The sequence below is a fragment of the Pygocentrus nattereri genome, chromosome 15, assembly GCF_015220715.1.
Source record: "Pygocentrus nattereri isolate fPygNat1 chromosome 15, fPygNat1.pri, whole genome shotgun sequence".
Taxonomy (NCBI): domain Eukaryota; kingdom Metazoa; phylum Chordata; class Actinopteri; order Characiformes; family Serrasalmidae; genus Pygocentrus; species Pygocentrus nattereri.
The window spans coordinates 28,725,283-28,743,092 of NC_051225.1; the positions used below are offsets into that span (position 1 = coordinate 28,725,283).

At 39.5% G+C, this 17,810-nt stretch overlaps 1 protein-coding gene across 3 annotated transcripts in view; it reads left to right on the top strand.

Moving 5' to 3' along the window:
- ldb1b (LIM-domain binding 1b) overlaps positions 1–12,457 on the top strand; it is a 36,389-nt gene extending 23,932 nt beyond the window's left edge. For all 3 annotated transcript variants that reach the window (XM_017725664.2, XM_017725665.2, XM_017725666.2), the window contains exons 2-11: positions 1,744–1,846; positions 3,184–3,228; positions 3,799–3,874; positions 5,139–5,241; positions 5,382–5,554; positions 6,696–6,818; positions 6,918–7,001; positions 8,924–9,047; positions 9,336–9,484; positions 10,575–12,457. In XM_017725664.2, the coding sequence (XP_017581153.1) occupies positions 1,744–1,846; positions 3,184–3,228; positions 3,799–3,874; positions 5,139–5,241; positions 5,382–5,554; positions 6,696–6,818; positions 6,918–7,001; positions 8,924–9,047; positions 9,336–9,484; positions 10,575–10,805 (1,211 nt within the window). In that variant the 3' untranslated portion in view covers positions 10,806–12,457. The remainder of the gene's footprint in view (positions 1–1,743; positions 1,847–3,183; positions 3,229–3,798; positions 3,875–5,138; positions 5,242–5,381; positions 5,555–6,695; positions 6,819–6,917; positions 7,002–8,923; positions 9,048–9,335; positions 9,485–10,574) is intronic.
- The last annotated feature ends 5,353 nt before the right edge of the window (positions 12,458–17,810 follow it).

Sequence of the window (17,810 nt, forward strand, 5' to 3'; positions counted from 1 at the left end):
CTTTTTTTTTTGTTATGAAGAGTCAATTACTGGTCATTCAGTGTCCATCTCCCTAGAAAAACGTTTGTATTACGTAAAAAACGGATCATAAAAGGATCGCCATAGAAATTAGAGAGCATGCTTTGATTTAGCCAGTATTTGTATTTTATAACTCGGACACAGAAAGACAAACCTTGTAAAACCATGCGAGTGGTTTTATGATGGCTGAGCGACATTGACATCCCCTGGATTTATTTGCAAGACACGTTGGCCAGTCATTATTAGGCGGAGTCGTTCCCGTGACGGCAGAGGTCACGACCCTGTCGTGGCTGAATACGCTGTGCAGTAGATCCTTTTAATTGGCGGGATAGATGGAGTGAGGGGTGTGTCTGCACCCCACAACCCCCTCCTGCCTTCCGTTTATAGCTCTGTGTGTGTGTGTGTGGACGTGACCTGTGTAGTAGATTGAAATGAGGGCAAACTATATTGCCCTATATATCTGGCAGCCACTGTCTTGTCCACAGACGCTGTCAAAATGACCCTTGCTCTCATGGATGGTCACAGTCAGAGAGCTTTCTGAATTCAGATGTAAATCATCAAATGTAAATGAAGTTATAACCTAGTCTTTATGACTGGCATTCAGTAGGGCTGTAATGCTGCACTGTTATAGAGATGATTCACCAAAGAATGAAATATACAAAAATTTCCCCATACCCCAAATGCAGTTGGTTGGCCAAGATATTTGGTGTCCAACATTTGAGGCTGATACCAGTACTCATTTTAAATGTCTAAAATTCTGATCATCCAAAAAGTTCTATAATAGATGTATGTCTTCCAAATGGTTTCGCCCAAAAGGACAGACGTCCGTTTTGTTTTTTTGTTTTTTTTAAAGCTGCATAGGTCTTTGTTGATCCACTGTGTTTGAACTAAGGTAAATCTTGTATATTTTTCAGGTGAACTATTTGAGTGTTAACAGTATTGTTAATGGACTGTTTTTGAGACTCTTTTGGGTTTAAAGAATGTAGTTTGATAAATATATGCACTAAAACCAGGCAGGACTTTTCACTGTGTGTTATGTCTGTGCTGGTCAATCTCCAATATTTCTAGCAAGGTGATTAAGTGTAATTACAAGTGATTAAACCTACAGAAGCATTTAACCATTGAAATCACAGTATCATTCATAATCATTACAGTTAGTGAAGTGATGATAATGCATTCATGAGCCGCAATATGGGGAATAATTTAATCCGTGTATAAACATTTAACATATGAGTAGGCGATGACACTAAAATCATGATTCTAAAATGTTTTGACATTGTTTTATGAGATTTGCAAAGGAGTTGGAACAGACCATAAAGGAACCAGCAACATAGTAGTACTATATTTTAAAAAAAGAAGAAGAAGAAAAAAAAAATCTTTTAATTCAGTATTTGCAAAAACAAACTATTTGAGAAAATGTAAAAATTGGTGGTAATAATTTAGTAAAAGAATGTCCGTGGCTTGACATTCAGTCTATTTGTTACTATGAAGTTTGGTTACCATGCTATGGTTGTTGTTGTTGTTGTTGTTGTTGTTGTTTATATGTGTAATCATTAAAACGGGGCTCCCCAAAGTGCCCATAGCCCCAACCCCCCGCCCCCAGACAAAAAGCTCTTTTTTTAATGATACAGTCGTTCAGTTTTCCAGAGGTACATTAGCATTAGAGTTGTTTTGCCTAGCTTATAGTTCATCAGTGCTCCTCTTTTTCCCTTCTATTTCTTTCAGGCTGTTCCTCCAAGTCATTCAAGCTGTACTCCCCAAAGGAGCCCCCCAACGGTAGCGCCTTTCCCCCCTTCCATCCCGGCACCATGCTGGACAGAGACGTGGGGTGAGTCAGGCTAAGCTAAATTACATATAATCAGTTTTGACTGTTTCCATAATAATCACTCTGTCAGTGTGTTTTGTTGTTACTTTTTCCTGCACAGCAGTTGTTCAGCCCTTACAGCTTTTATGGGTACTGGGTTATTCTGAATATAATATAATTTTTATAATAATATATTTTTTTCATGCTGTATTTAAGTTTACCCCTTAAACTGTATGCTTATTATACAGTTATTAGTTCTAAGACTTATTTAGACTTGTTTAGATTAAATTTGATTACTCAATTTAAAAAAAATAATGGATTGAAATTGATCTTCACTGTAAATTGCCAGTGATTTCACAGTTTGCATGATGATAAATATTTTATAGTCTCCCGCTGGTTTCTCCTGCATTAAGAATCAAAGCCTGATGGACACACATTTTTTGACACATAATGTTTATTGTATTCTTGAATTGGTGTTTTTAAAGGGTTTCCAGGGCTTTTTAAACGGGTCTTTAGAGCCCTCCTAACAGTCCACATTTTTGCTGTATCCGTATGGATTATGAGTCATGTTGGAGCAAAACTATGGACCATCTGGGGGCACTGAAGACTGAATTGAGAATCATTTGTCTAAATATTTGGTAAATCAATTACCAGCATAATAAAAAATCTTAGTCTTTAGACTTGAACAGCTTATTATTCAGTAACTAATATAAATTATTCAGTAATTAATATGAAACTAACAAGCAAGTTATAAAAGTGAGAATTTGCAGGGACTCCTCCAGTTCTTTATTATTATTATTATTTAAGTGATGCAACTTTTCAAAAATTGTGAAAAGTAGAAAAACATATTGGTCAGTGTGTTTCGTGGTGTTTTGCTGAGTCAGTCAACAGTGGTTTGGTTGTAGGAAGATAGTGGGCTAAGGAATTGCTGGTGCTGATTCTGCCATGTCTGTGGTAAACTGAGCTGTCAGTCAACAGCCTCTGCTCTGATTGGACATACGAGGGGAGGGGGTTGCTAAAAGTGTTGTGGGTGCCATGTGTGTCTGCCTTCACTGCACCATAGAGATAAGAGGGGAAAAATGTGTCTGGGGAGGAAACGATCCCCTTCCTGTCTGAAATGGCGCCCACAGGGGGAATAAGACTTAATCCTGAATCATCAGCTCTGCTAAAGATGGTGCAAACACACATCAGTGGATTTCAGCAGCATTCTCAATGTTTTGATGATTTAAAAAAAAAGCACACTGATTATATGAAAAATATTTTATTGTAAGGCCATGATCAGTGATCATTGAGGCATTTGTTGTGGCTGAAGCTATTTTGTCTCGAATTGTTTCATATCTTTTTTTTGTCTTGCTTTGCAGCCCAACGCCCATGTACCCACCAACATACCTAGAGCCCGGGATAGGGTAAGTTAATGTTATAATCCTCCTTCCTGAGAATACATTGGATATCACCACTGAATACCTGCATGTATCATAAAAAAGACAGATTTCAACCAATTATAGAGAGCCTAGAGCGGAGGACAGTTAACACATAAACTGCATAGTTACATGTAGCTGGATATAATAAACAAAAATATATATTTTTACCATTTGCTATTTTTATATTGTGTTTCTTTTTAAATATTTTATTTTGCAAAGATTGAGTAGTCATCAGTGTACTGGCTTTTTTTACTGGCTTGTTTAATGGCTTTTTTCAAGGGTGGCACTACTTTTTTGCCATTTTCCAGCTGTCTATCATGCAGTCAAATATTGTGCTGCCAAGTATCAAAGTGCCAAATATCAAAGCTTTCAAATATTGTGATACTAGTTTTTCCATATCCCCCACCAGTAACTTGTACCTAACCTTTTTATTACCAGCAGAGAAATTATTTTGAGAATACCTGGACAGAGTTTCATTTGTGTTTATGTAGGCATTAAGAGCTGTGGCCAGGATCAAAGTGTCTCTGTTTTCCACTCCTTCTCTTTGTCTGTCAGGAGGCACACGCCGTATGGGAACCAGACAGACTACAGGATATTTGAGCTCAACAAACGGCTACAGAACTGGACAGAGGTGAGCAAAGGCACAACCATAAAAAAAAATCCTAGAGTCCTACATGCCTGAGGGGAAATTCCACTTCTAAACCCTTTCTGGGCCCTGTATGCGGAACTTGAGGGCAGAATCAATTCACAAGTTAATGATTACAGTTCTGTATGTCGTGGTTTGTTACAACATTTATTATTGTGTATTGCTTTTATACTTTAAACAAAAGTATTATTTTTAGGGATGTCAAAGTTAACGTTATAGATTAGTAACTATAGATAGTTTTGTAACTTGGCTTCCTAATTCGAGGCTGAAGCTTAGCTGTTCATGTGCCATATGTTGCTATGATAAAACCCGCGATTGTAGCCTGTTTGTTCAAAAGCAGCTTTCTAAACGGCTTTTGAAGCAGTACCTTGGGCAGACTGCACTGGACAGTGCTCAGGGGAGATAAAGGGAGATAAAGCAAGCAAACTAAGGAGCAAAAACAAAGTGGAAAGCTCTAGTTCCCCTTGAGAGCCTCAAGTGTAACAAGAATTCATGAGCTGTATGAATGAGAGCAAGAGGCTGCAGTCACAAAGGCGTTAAACCCAGCGAAATGTTGTACGTCTAAAATTGCAGCTTTACAGGAGAAGGAAAAAACTCCTGTAACTAGTGTAATTCATCTAATGAAGTATTATACAAACCAGTTTTGGGCTGTCTCTATTGATCCATTCACCATACACTTTGGACACCATCAAGACGATTGATAAAAACATAAATACAAACAATGTGGACCCAAGGTTGTGTTCCAACAGCGACTATGTGATTGTGTGTGTATGTGTGTAAGTAAATACACACACACACACTGGTTGTAACCAGTGTTATTCAATTTTCATGTTCAGATTCATGTGATCCCTGCGTTTATGCATTTAAAATAATAGCATTAAATTATTGAAAGTAATAGACATTCAGATGAAGCTTCTTTTGTTCTCATACATTAACTGCACAAAATATGTTTGAATTCTTTTTTATTTGACAACTGTAATTATTTCTTAGAATGTAATAAATTCTGTAGACCAAATTGAAACTAGTTGCCTGTTCCAGCAGACCTTAAAGTATGAATGTGGAGAAATCTTCTTTATATTCCCAGATATAGAGAAGATTACATAAAGGCTGTAGCTGTTAGAAACAGCAGAACACGGACTACTGATGATGAATGTTATTTTAATCTTGAGAATTTTGTTACTGTCTACTTTTATAGCCCTCTCTCACTCTTTCTCACCTTTTCTCTCTCCCTCTACTTGCCTCCCTCCAGGAGTGTGATAACTTGTGGTGGGATGCCTTCACCACAGAGTTTTTTGAAGATGATGCCATGCTGACAATCACCTTCTGTCTAGAGGACGGCCCCAAGCGATACAGTAAGACTGAAATTTTAGATATTTGATTCGACGGGGCATGTACTTTTCTTTAATATTGTGTAATACTTTGTTAATTAAGTTGTTTATTATTTGGTATTGCATGATTTTAATAGAGGGAAATTGTACTTTCTCTCCTCCAGCAATTGGCCGGACGTTGATTCCACGTTATTTCCGCAGTATATTTGAAGGAGGGGCTACTGAGCTCTACTATGTGCTAAAACACCCTAAAGAGTCCTTCCACAATAACTTTGTCTCTCTGGACTGTGACCAGTGTACGATGGTCACTCAGAATGGCAAGCCTATGTTCACACAGGTAAGCCATGCCACAGCAGACTGGTTGGAGTTGTGTGGTGATGAGAGTTGTACATGGTAAATATAAGAGCTTTTCAAGGTGACCGTGTGTAGTACATTTGACATTGTTCATTCAAAATAATTAATGATATTCACAATCTGTGCAGCAAATTTTATTTCATGCTTATTGTATTTAAACCCTGCGTGAATTGTAGTAAATCTCTTATTCCATTGATAAGTTTTGGATGGAAACAAATTAGTTAAATTCTTGAAATGGCCAATGGAAAAACATTTTTTTTCTCCATGGTATTTGAATAGACGCAGCCAAGAGAGCTTATCCTTTGGATTGCAATAGATTCCATTATATGCATCACAAGTAAAAAGAGTAGCCTGTGCTGTGCATTTCAGTCCATTTTTAGAAATGGACAACAGCAGCAGCAGCTCTGTGTCAGGACTCTTTACTGTGAGAGTCTCTATAAAACTGCTACAAAGTAAGATATGATGGCATGGTATGTTAGAAGCTGGAAATGAGACATAGAATGTCTTTTACAAATGTCCATATTTTAATCTAGAGCATCTAGACCAGAAAAGGTTTATATAAATCACCTTTAGCTTAGCTGACATACTACTAGTATCCTGTAAAGACACTAGCATAAATTAGCCTGATTGTAGAGGTTTGTTTTGACATTTAGGGCCCAAACAGAAGGCCTAGCTCTAATAGCCAAGGTTCGCCACTGGATCTCAGTACAGGGTATGCCATTATCTGCTTGTGGTAGCTAATGGTAACTTAAATAATTTAAAGAGCATTTTGTAGCTAGTCGCTGTAACAGCTAGTGAGTCACTGGCACCAGCAGTAGTGTAATAGTATCCTTCCTGATACTGCTGCCAAGTTAAATATATAATCTTTTTATATACGACTCCTAATCCATTCCATTATTTCAGGATTGTCGTAATAAAAATTGAAAAATGTGTCAGTGTTAAATTATAGTTTTGCAAATGTATAGTGTGGACTAATGATTGTTAGTTTACATTGATGATTAATGTAATGAGAAGCAACTAGCATTGGTTTTTACATTTATTTACATTACTTCAACAGTTGTCTACTTGGAATTGGTTTGTGCATGTACATAAGCCTACCATAACACAGCTGTGTGCCATTGCAGGTCTGTGTGGAGGGGCGTTTGTACTTGGAATTCATGTTCGATGACATGATGAGGATAAAGACGTGGCACTTCAGCATAAGGCAGCACAGAGAGCTCATCCCCCGCAGCATCCTGGCTATGCATGTATGTGCCAAACCCTGCTCCCTTAACTATAAATGTGGATATAGTCATCTTTTCAGAACATTGATATTGAAAAGTCACTTGTCTTGTCTGGTGTTCCAGGCCCAGGACCCGCAGATGGTGGACCAGCTGTCTAAGAACATCACGAGATGCGGCCTCTCCAACTCCACTCTAAACTACCTCCGAGTGAGTGATCATCCTGCATCCATATGCATCAGCCATCTCACAGTCATAGGGCTGTTCTCATAAAACATCATAGTGACAAAATTACACTTTTCTGAACGTGAATTAAAATTGGTTATTTTGTTACACCTACACCGTACTCATTAAACTGCTGTTTATGTACTGTGTAGTCACAATTACTTGACTAAATTCTTTTATTTAAAAAGAATTAATTTTTCATTTATTAAAATCTACCTTCTTGATGACTCAGCAGTGATTAGCTGGTGGTTTGCAAGTTGTTAATGTACATTTTTATTTTCTCCCACGGGTCTTTCTTACCGGAATACTCAATGTTTTTTCGTTTAAGTTCTTTTTAAAGGCTTGGTGGTTTCTTTTTCCTAGAAAGTTTTGGGAAAATTTGAAAGGCTGTCCAATATTGCTCCGTTGAGTTTGGATTACGTTACTAGATCACAATATTGCTTCATAGTAACAGCCCTACTACCATTGAAAGCACACTCAAGTGGAAGTCCGATCTAGTTGAGAGTTATGAAATGATCTTGTAAGGAAATAGTTGTTACATCTATTACAGAAAAGGATGTCCGGCAGGTTTATGACCTTTCCAAATTAATGAGATGTTGTTGGACTGGTTATAATTAGGCTAGCCAACTGTGAACTCAGGTCTTGTAGTTTATTGAATGTCACACCGCACAAAACACTGCAAGTTATCTCTTGACAAACTGCAATATCATTTGTGATAAAGTCAGATTATATGATAAAGATTCAGTACCTATATGTCTATGCCAGAATACTCTTGATGAAAAACACTTGTCATGAAAGGCACACGGCAAGAGTTTGGAGCTACAATCATATGCAAACGTTTGGGTCAAATTACACGTTTTATTCATTTCTTAGTGAAAATTAATTAACATCCTCTACAGAGAACATGGTTCAGTTCAGTAATGTGCAGTTGCTGTTTATTTGTGGAATACAACACAATGACAAATAAATAGAAATTGTGTGCTAAAACTGCAGAGAATGGCTTATTAATGTTGTTCTGTGTTCATTTTTTCAATTAGAAAATCATTAAAACATGTCATTTGACTGGGGTATTCAAACATAATGTATATCATCGCTGGACTTGGCTTGGACTTGACCAAAATTTAAGAAAGGTCTTCAGAAATAATGAGATTTTTGTCTGACAGCAACAATATATATGTGAAGTGAAGCCTGGCTGGGCTAATATATCGCTGCCTTCGGATCAAAACCTTGTATCTCTGAAATCATACCTTTTAAAGGAGAAGAAAAAACCTTCTTTACTTTTAATGTAAGTCAATGTGGAACCATGCTTTGGTCATTTTGGGTCATTTCTTTTGGTCCATTCATCATTAAATTTACATAAAATGTAATGGACGAGGTGTTTTCAAATTAAGTCAAAAACTGTAAAACGACAAAAATGGAGATACAAGGTTTTGTTCCGACAGCAGCGTTATGCACGCTAGTAAATAACTTTAAATTATTATTTTATTAATCATGTCTCTTTTTCACATAGACATGAGTTGTGCATTATTTCACGCTGCATCTTATCAGTAGCTTTTTAAACGTGCACCTTACCGATTATAACAAAGCAAGTTTTTATTTATCAAAATTGCCACTGCCAAAAGTTTTGCATAGGCTTTTGTCGCGAAGACCCCCTGTGACTGTGTTTTCATGGCTCGAATAATCTGGTTTATGGCTGAGAAAATGCTGCATGTGAAACCTGCTGCTACCATAATATCCAAGAAACATTCTGAAAATTACTGGAGTACAGGCCCCTTGTAAAATTTCAACTGTGCAGTTTTCTTCATGCTCTGCACGATCTGGTTGTTATATAGCCTATTGTCATTACTCAAAATAAACACAGTATAGCGGATTCTGACCCAGAATGTTTTCTCTCTCTGTGTCTGTAGTTGTGTGTGATATTGGAGCCAATGCAGGAGCTCATGTCCAGGCATAAGACGTACAGCCTGAGCCCCAGGGACTGTCTAAAGACGTGCCTGTTCCAGAAGTGGCAGAGGATGGTAGCTCCACCAGGTAGGCAAACATTTGCTTTTCATCAGGCTGGGCTTTGTCGTTCTTCCTGCTCTCACATGTGTTTTCTGTAGAGAATCTTATTAGTTTCTGTGTAGTATTTGGATTTGAAGGAAACCTCCTGCCCAGTATCCCACCATGGCAAAAAAAAACTACAAATGTTGGAGATGTTCAGCATCTGTTTCTGGTTCTTGATAAATTCTTCAGTTCCTCACTGTTCAGAACAGACTAATGCAAATAGTTGGACTTTTTCCCTAAAACTTGAAATTTGGTCTTTTGGTTTCTCCTCAGCTGAACCAGCACGGCAGGCACCCAACAAGCGGCGGAAGCGTAAGATCTCAGGCGGCAGCACCATGAGTGCAGGAGGAGGCACCACCACCACCAACAACAGCAAGAAGAAAAGCCCCGCTGGCAGCTTCCCTCTTTCTAGCCAAGTACCTGTAAGCACAACTCAGACAAGCACATGTTGACATTAGCTGCTCTCACTGCCTACTTCACATGTGTTAAAGGGGAATTTCAGAGTGATTTAGTGTGAAAAGGTGCATTATTATTTTGATGTACTGGTACATGGTTTCAACGACTCCTACTTACTCTCCAACCTGTATGGTTCATATACGGAAACGGCTCTTAATTCATCATGCTCGGTCAACCATGAATATTTGCACTTGTTCATTCATAAACCCTACATCTTAGCTCTGCCTATTTATACTGAAGTACTGCTGCAGACAGGCTGTAGTTATTGCAGCAGAAGATGTAGGAAAAATGATTTCGGGAGCATTCAGACTTGGCAGGTTTGTGTGATTGCTCTGTTAGTGCACTTTGTTGGTGCGTAATAAGTGGAATGAATTCCCTCAGCAGATCAGTCTGTTTGCTTCAAAACAAACTCTGGTGTGGTTCATTTAATGTATAAAAGCAATATGGACCAAAGACATCTAAAAGGCTAAAGGCAGAATGATCCATTGTCTCCTCTGTAGAATGTCTTTGGTATATGGAAAAGATGAGTTTCTGATGGTGTTTTGAAACATGCATGTTTCAAATCATCCTTTCCTAAGCTGTGAATGGGAAATTTTAGAATGGACTATTTTAAATGAGGCTGAGCACATTTGAAGTCATCGTAAAACTCTCAATATACACATTTGACTGCATACACAATGTATTTTGGTGCCAATATTTCTGTTTTGTAAAAGAAATGATCCACTCTATGGCTATGTTAAAATTATTTCACCCTGCTTTGCATTAAGCAAAACCACAGTAACGCAGGGATTCCTCATGGCTTATTGCAATGCTTAGATAGAACACAGAATAACATGATTCAGAAAGACCACTCTTCTACAAATACCAGTCTTCCCAGCACAGTAATCAAATGGTGTGCTTATTTCTGATAGATGTTAAATTAATTACGACTGGTTTTGATGAATAAAGCCACAGACATCAGGTGGCAAAGGGTAGAATCCTTTATAATGAGTGCCTGTGGGTATTTGCTTTCACTTTCTCCTGCCAAGTATTTTAATGATTTGTACTGTCCTGCAGGACGTGATGGTCGTGGGTGAGCCCACTCTGATGGGAGGGGAGTTTGGCGACGAAGACGAACGCCTGATCACACGGCTGGAGAATACACAGTTTGATGCAGCCAATGGCATTGATGATGAGGACAGCTTCAACAACTCTCCCGCACTGGGTGCCAACAGCCCCTGGAACAACAAGGCTCCATCCAGTCAGGAGAGCAAGAGTGACAACCCCACCTCGCAAGCCTCTCAGTGAGACTCAGGGCGGGAGAGGAGGGAAAGTGAAGGGGGGGTGGGGTCATGGAGGAGGTGGGGTGTAAGGAGGTGGCAGCGAGGTTGCGGAAGACTGACTCACTCATCTACACACAAGAACCACATACACAAAAAACAGCGGCCATCCATTTCACCCCGTCTCAGTGCGCTGGAGGAATGAGCGAGATGGAGACTGAGGGCCAGAGGAATGAAAGCTGGGACATTTAAATGTGAATGAAGCAGATAATCGTATTGGGTTTTAATATTAATACGGTAGCTGTGAAGTTGTTGGCGTTTTATGGTCCGAGTGCTCCTCCAAGGAAGGTGTAGATAGTTCATATTGTTTAAGTTAAGGAAGGAGTTGGTTTTTTCATCCTCAGAGGAGAAGACCAACGTATAAAACGCCAGCAAAGCGCACACATACACACACTCTCAAAACTGGCAAAAGGTGAAGGCTGATATCCGCGTGCTCTGAAACCCAACCCATTCTGGAGCAGGAGCGGGAATACTTTCATTCATACCGTTTCCTGCTGTTGGGGGGAATATTTGGACTGATGTCGCAACACATGAAACCCAGTACACCGCCACCATGCTGTAGAACAGCCCGAAAATGGTCAAGGTTTTAAAAAGGGGGAGACAGAGTGCATTTAAAAACGAAGCATTTTGGAAAATTTTATCTGCATTTTATACCAGCCTCTATTTCCCTAGAATGTTTTTATTTGATTTTTTTTTTTACCGACATTGAAAGCTACAGACCAAGGAGCTACGAGGACTTTCAAGGTCCTTAAAATCTCAACCCTCAAATTATATTGGTTTGTATTATTTTTAAAAAAGAGAGTAATTTAGTGTGGGCTTTTGTTTCATTTTGTGTACTTGTGCTTGTATATTTAAGGTAGTAGCAAAGTTCTGTATAACTGTATGGAAATGTATTCTTCCTTAGCATTACCTAAAGCCATTCTGATCCAATGTGTAAAAAAAGAAAAAAGTGAAAAGAAAAAAACACAGACCTGTCTTCTTTTTCACCCCCACTCTACCCTAATTTTATGAACTTGTGTAATTGATTGATTCAGATGAAGGGCACTGTCATGCTGGATTGATCTGTGTATCCATGGTTTGAGTGTATGTTGTACATGAAGGCCAGCCAAAAGCGTAAAAATGATGGCACCAGCCATTATGTGAAAATGAGGATTTCAAGGCCTGTACGAGCAAATTAGATAGCATCACTCCACTATGTATATTAGCCAATGTGATTTATTGATCCATTGTCTCTGTCTTCAGGTCGTTCTGTCAAATAACCTGTATGAATGGGTTATTTTGTTAAGTGCATGTCGGCATAGACACGTCCTTAACTTGTGTGGACCATGTTTCAGTTATCATGTGGAGACAGAAATCAAAGTCTACCTAGTCATTAAATCCATTGGTCATTTTTTGTATTTTTTTTTTTTTTTAATTGGTACCCTGCCCAGTTTAAATCATTTCCATTGAAATTGTGAGATTTCTGCCAGCCCTGCACTTGTAATTGAAACTAAATGGTGATCTGTCCCTCTTCTAACCCCGTAGACACCCCTTCTTTGATATATCTATTTTTTTCTTAGTTTCTGCCCTTGACTAAATTAATGTATGTACCAATAAAATATGAATTTTCACTTTAAACAAGAGCTGCCTGTTTTGCTTTTCTTTTTTTTTTTTTTGCAGCTACATTGCATTGAGTCATTTGAAGTAAATTAGCAATACAATTCATCTATAGTATAGTTTCGAAGATCCTATAAACCACTGCCTGAGAATTGTGTGAGACAGTCAATTGATAATGGAGTCATACAGGCCACAAATCCGCATGACCTGCTCGTTCACCCTGCCTACATGACTGACTGGAGCCTCGTTGCCCCTGCAGTCCTCTGCTGCCCCCTAGTGGAATTTCAAACAACCAGCAGTTTCTAATTTCTGGTCGTGAAAATCAGGATGTGGTAGTGGGTTGATTTTAATTTGGCCTGATCTTGTAGCACATGCTATCACTCACTGGCAGAGGTGAATAACATATAGCTCCACATGGATACACTTACAATGAAATTCTTTTTTCAAGATTTCTGTATAATTAAATCAATAAGGGGGAAATCCACCCTTGTTTTGAAATTTCTACATAATTTATTTTTAGAGATGTAAGTCATTTGGAGTGGTTTGATGTGTGAAATGGTTCCATTTGGGAGAAACTTTAGTTCAGATTTCTTTACAGTGATGGTGATAGAAACCAGGGCTGGAGATGTCTGCAACACAAATTTAGCCATTGAATTTACTGTCCAAAGCCACCAGTGAACCTATCTGTGTCTTGTAGTGTTGATGATGATAAAATAGTGTAAAATCTGAAAAATAAGTTTTCTTTGGGGACTGTTTTGTCCTGCATGTACCTCTCCACCGTGAATGGATTTTGAAAACTACATTACCGCCTAAAAATTATTACAAAGCTATTGTAAAATAACGTCTTATACTTCAGGCAGCATATTTATAGCCAATTTGTGAAATAACTTTCTGAGATATAGCTTTTAGGGGCATTAAATTCATCTAATGTCTGCTTCCTTCAGTGATCATGTTATATATTCCTCTATTCATGTTGAAATTATAAGGAGAGATTTGGTCTGAACTGCTTTTTGAATAAGGCACAATGCAGGACAGTCTGTTTAATTGTAATGAATATAGAGTCAGTAGACAACAGCCATTAATTACAAGAATGTAGGAATAGGCTCTTTAACAGAGGTTTCAAACCCAACTAAGGATACATCGTTAAAATGACTGTAGGAGACTGCCTGAGTGTGTTGGAAAGGTTCCAGATAGAGTTTGAAAGAGCCATCTGCTCTTGGCCTGTACGTAACTGGACCCTCTCAGAAAACAGATGATTCCTTACTGTTCAGAGGGAACGCCTGGGGCTAGCAGTATGGGCTGGGGCTGGACCTATGAGTACAGGGTCATAGGTTCAATTCTCACTGGAGAGCTACAGCCGTTAGTGCCATAAACACAAAGCCCACATTCAAAGAGCCTACAATGGTGTTTCTTATGCAATGAGCGTTTGCCAGGATGATGTGCCAGAAGCCATAGGTAAGGGCTAAATTCCCTAGAGGATTACAGTAAAGCTTTTTAGTACATCCAGCATCTTTCAACAGAGCAGCTGAAGTTTGATAGCTTTGCTATTCTTCTCTTTTTGAGATTCTTTTAAAATGCTTAAGGGGTTTGAGACAGCAAAGCAACTGCAAAGCAGTCCAGGCGCTGAACTAACACAACAAAATGAATTTAGACAAAAAAAAAAAACAACGGGGGACTCAGAGACCACCCTTTCATTTATTTAAATTCTATTCAAGCGGTTATTAAGTAGAAGTTATTCATTTTCAGTGTCGGAATAAAAAAGCAATAAACATATATTTCACATTAAATTACACAAACACCTCCAACACTAGATGTAACGGTAAATCTGTCAGTATATAATTTGTGCACCTTTTACTTTTTTGCGCTTACTGCCACTTGATCTCTTCCATTTTTCTTTCTCATGCATCTAAACGAGAGGCTAAATGAAATATTTCTGAGGAGATTAGATCAAATAACCCACTTGAATGATCAAGTGAAGTCAAAGTTTATTTATATAGCACTTTTTTACAGGAGCTGCTGTCACAAAGCAGCTTTACAGAAAATCCAGGTCTCAGCCTGAATGAACGAGAAAATTCCCAAAGAGCAAGAGGAAAAAACCATCTCCTCTGGTTGACATCACATAGCAAAACAATAACACAACTGAGAAAAGATTCTGCAATTAATATACCATATTGAACCTAGAGAAAAAGAAAAAAACAGCCTGCCACTGGACAGAAGAACATAGATTAACCAGTGATAACGATGACTACTGTAAGAGTAACTGTGAGAAACATACTCATGAAAATCAGTCACTGTCACCAGTGAAAACCAGTGACTGCTGCTAGTAGCGTATCACAGCAAAATGAGCTACATCCTTAAACTCAGTGACTACTGTGAGAAGCCTATTGTGATGATTCTTCTAATGTGAACATGTGTAGAGCTTATTGTATCGTGAGGCAGGTGAAACAATGCCTGTGATTTAATTGTTTCTACTTTGAGTCTATGCAACAAAGTCAAAGGAAAATAAATGGATCAACAGGAGTTTCCATCCATCCATTTTCTAAGCTGCTTCTCCCTCAGGGTCACAGGGGGGTGTTGGAGCCTATACCAGTGGTCATCAGGTGGAAGGCAGGACCCTGGACAGGTCACCAGTCCATCGCAGGGCAGACAGACACAGACAGTCACTCACACCCAGGAGCAATTTAGCATGTCCAATTGGCCTGAATGCATGTCTTTGGACTGTGGGAGGAAACCAACGCAGACGTGGGGAGAACATGCAAACTCCACACAGAGAGGACCCCGGTCACCCAGCCAGGGAATCGAACCCAGGCCCTCCTCGCTGTGAGGCAACAGCGCTACCCACCACGCCACCGTGCCGCCCAACAGGAGTTTCCAAAACTGCAATTAAAAAAATGATGAAAAGATTCAGAGCAAGGACCTGCAAGACCTGGTAGGCCTCCAAACTTAAAGCTTTCATCTTATATTTCATCTTTTTCATCAGGAGAAAATCAAGCTCCACTCTTGGTTCAGATCTGAAAAAATCCACAGCGTATCCTTCTGCAGTGAGAAGACAACTCAGCGCTGTGGGTCTGAAAGGATGTGTAGCTGTCAAGAAGCCGTTACTGAGAAAAGCAAAGACAAAAAAATAAATATCTGGACTAGAACACTGAAAGTGGAGGAGGTTTATGAGCTGTTGAGTCTAAATTTGGCATTACATGAGAAGCAGAAACTGCAACCAGCTTCTAAGACTGAATTTTGGGGGTGTGGTAAACATTCCAGCAAATTTCTCTAAAAACTGACAGTGGGTTTCCTAAAAAAGAGAAAAAAGGAGGACAAAAATGGACACAAACTGCCTTTTTAACAACAAATAAAGGCCGTTTTGACTAAAAATGGAGAAGATCCGTGTAAGTGAACCACAGAAACAGCACTTTCTTTCAAGCAGTCCAAGCAGTGATGAAGTTTTCTTTTCACCACCATGGTAGTTTAAGTGTTTTCATTCTGAACGGCTGAATTTGATCTTTCGGTTCTGGTCAGTGACATTTAGAGACAAAGCGCCGTGTGTTGGCTTGATTGAAAATGTTCAGGCCATTATCGCGTGACATTTTGGGAAAGAGTACAGCGCAGGCCTGAGTGGCAAATCTCAGCTCTGCTTCGTATCGATAAGCCGTGGAGCAGCCAGACAGTTTCATTAAAATGTTCTCCTTATATTCAGTCTTGCACGGCCGGTTTTCCACATTCAGACATCGCTGTAGATTCAACGCATGAGCGCAGCGGCTTTTATTAAACCAGTCCTTGCAAAATGGAAATAACATCACGGCTATTGCTTTAATACACCATTATAAAGTAGGAAATGAGTAAATGATGCCCTGAACGTGTCGTTTAATATGTTTTGATGTTGGCAATTCCCTCCGCCAAATTATAGTTCCCTAACAAGCAGCTTGTTGCTACGTCAGAGTAACGAGCTCCGCCCACTCGCTGCACAGTCAGCACCAAATTATGAAACCGTCATCATCGCTGAGCAGCTTTTTTGTTTTTTATTGCGGCAGTTTTATGGCTCAGTCTGATTCGGTCAGACTCTGAAGATCAGACTACACGTTTGGGGAATTATTCGGTTCATTTCTGGCTGATTCCAGGTTGTTTAGGTGTTCTTCTGTCACAGCTGCCCCTGAAAATGACAGATTGGGAATTTAGTGTAGTTTCATCTTCAGAGTCTGACCAAAATCGGCTGTCGGTCAAACGTGGTCTTAAATATATCCATTTTCTGTTTGTTCGCAAAGTAAGAAGTAAAAACATTCAAATGGATTGAGCGTGAGCGTCTTCTATAGCTTCAAACTTTTCCTTAGCAACGGCGGAGTGATACAGTGTTTGTGGAAAACCCTGTGATTTTATGGCGAAGTAACAGAACGCTTCTCAACCAATCAGCTCGCGTGGCCGGAACTAACTGTTGTATAAATGAGACATAATACTCAGTCTCAATACTTAACGATTGGTTGAATAGCACAAGTCCACTAAACACATTCTGTAAGCCAGTGGTGTATCTAGAACTGTCAGCACCCCCAATACAATAATAACATTCAACGAAACAAATGACCATGTAATTTGCTCGTTTTACTTGCTAGTATGTCTCAGGGTATGCCATCCCAACCACTAGCATGTAACCCTAGCCCTAACCTAAATGTTACATTAGACTACCTACTTAAGATTTAAAAATTATAATGAATAAATGATGCAGGTCATGAAGGGTCCACATGAAAGCAGTTACCATGGATGAACTGCATTGTTAATAAAAAGGAGGAAAACAGATGTCAGTGTAAAGTTCCATCCATTTTCTAAGCCGCTTCTCCGTCAGGGTCGCAGGGGGATGCTGGAGCTTATCCCAATAGTCTTCGGGCAGAAGGTAGGATACACCCTGGACAGGTCGCCAGTCCATCGCAGGGCAGACAGACAGACACTCACACCTAGGGGCAATTTAGTATGTCCAATTGGCCTGACTGCATGTCTTTGGACTGTGGGAGGAAACCGGAGAACCCGGAGGAAACCCACACAGACACGGGGAGAACATGCAAACTCCACACAGAGAGGACCGCCCGGCCGGGGAATTGAACCCAGGCCCTCCTCACTGTGAGGCGACAGCGCTACCCACCACGCCACCCTCAGTGTAAAGTTGATTAAAGCTAACTGGTGAGGGATATGGGTAAGAAATTGGGTCTGTCTGTGAGTCGTGAATGTACAGTTGCGTCAGTGTCTCCATATTATGTCACAATATGTGTATTAAACTTTAGGGGGCCTGGTTGTCATGGGCCCCCCGTGCTATGGGCCCCAATGCAACTGCCCCTGTTGACCCCCACAGTAGTTACACCACTGCTGTAAGTTAGTCTTCTTCTGTTCTTTACTCAAA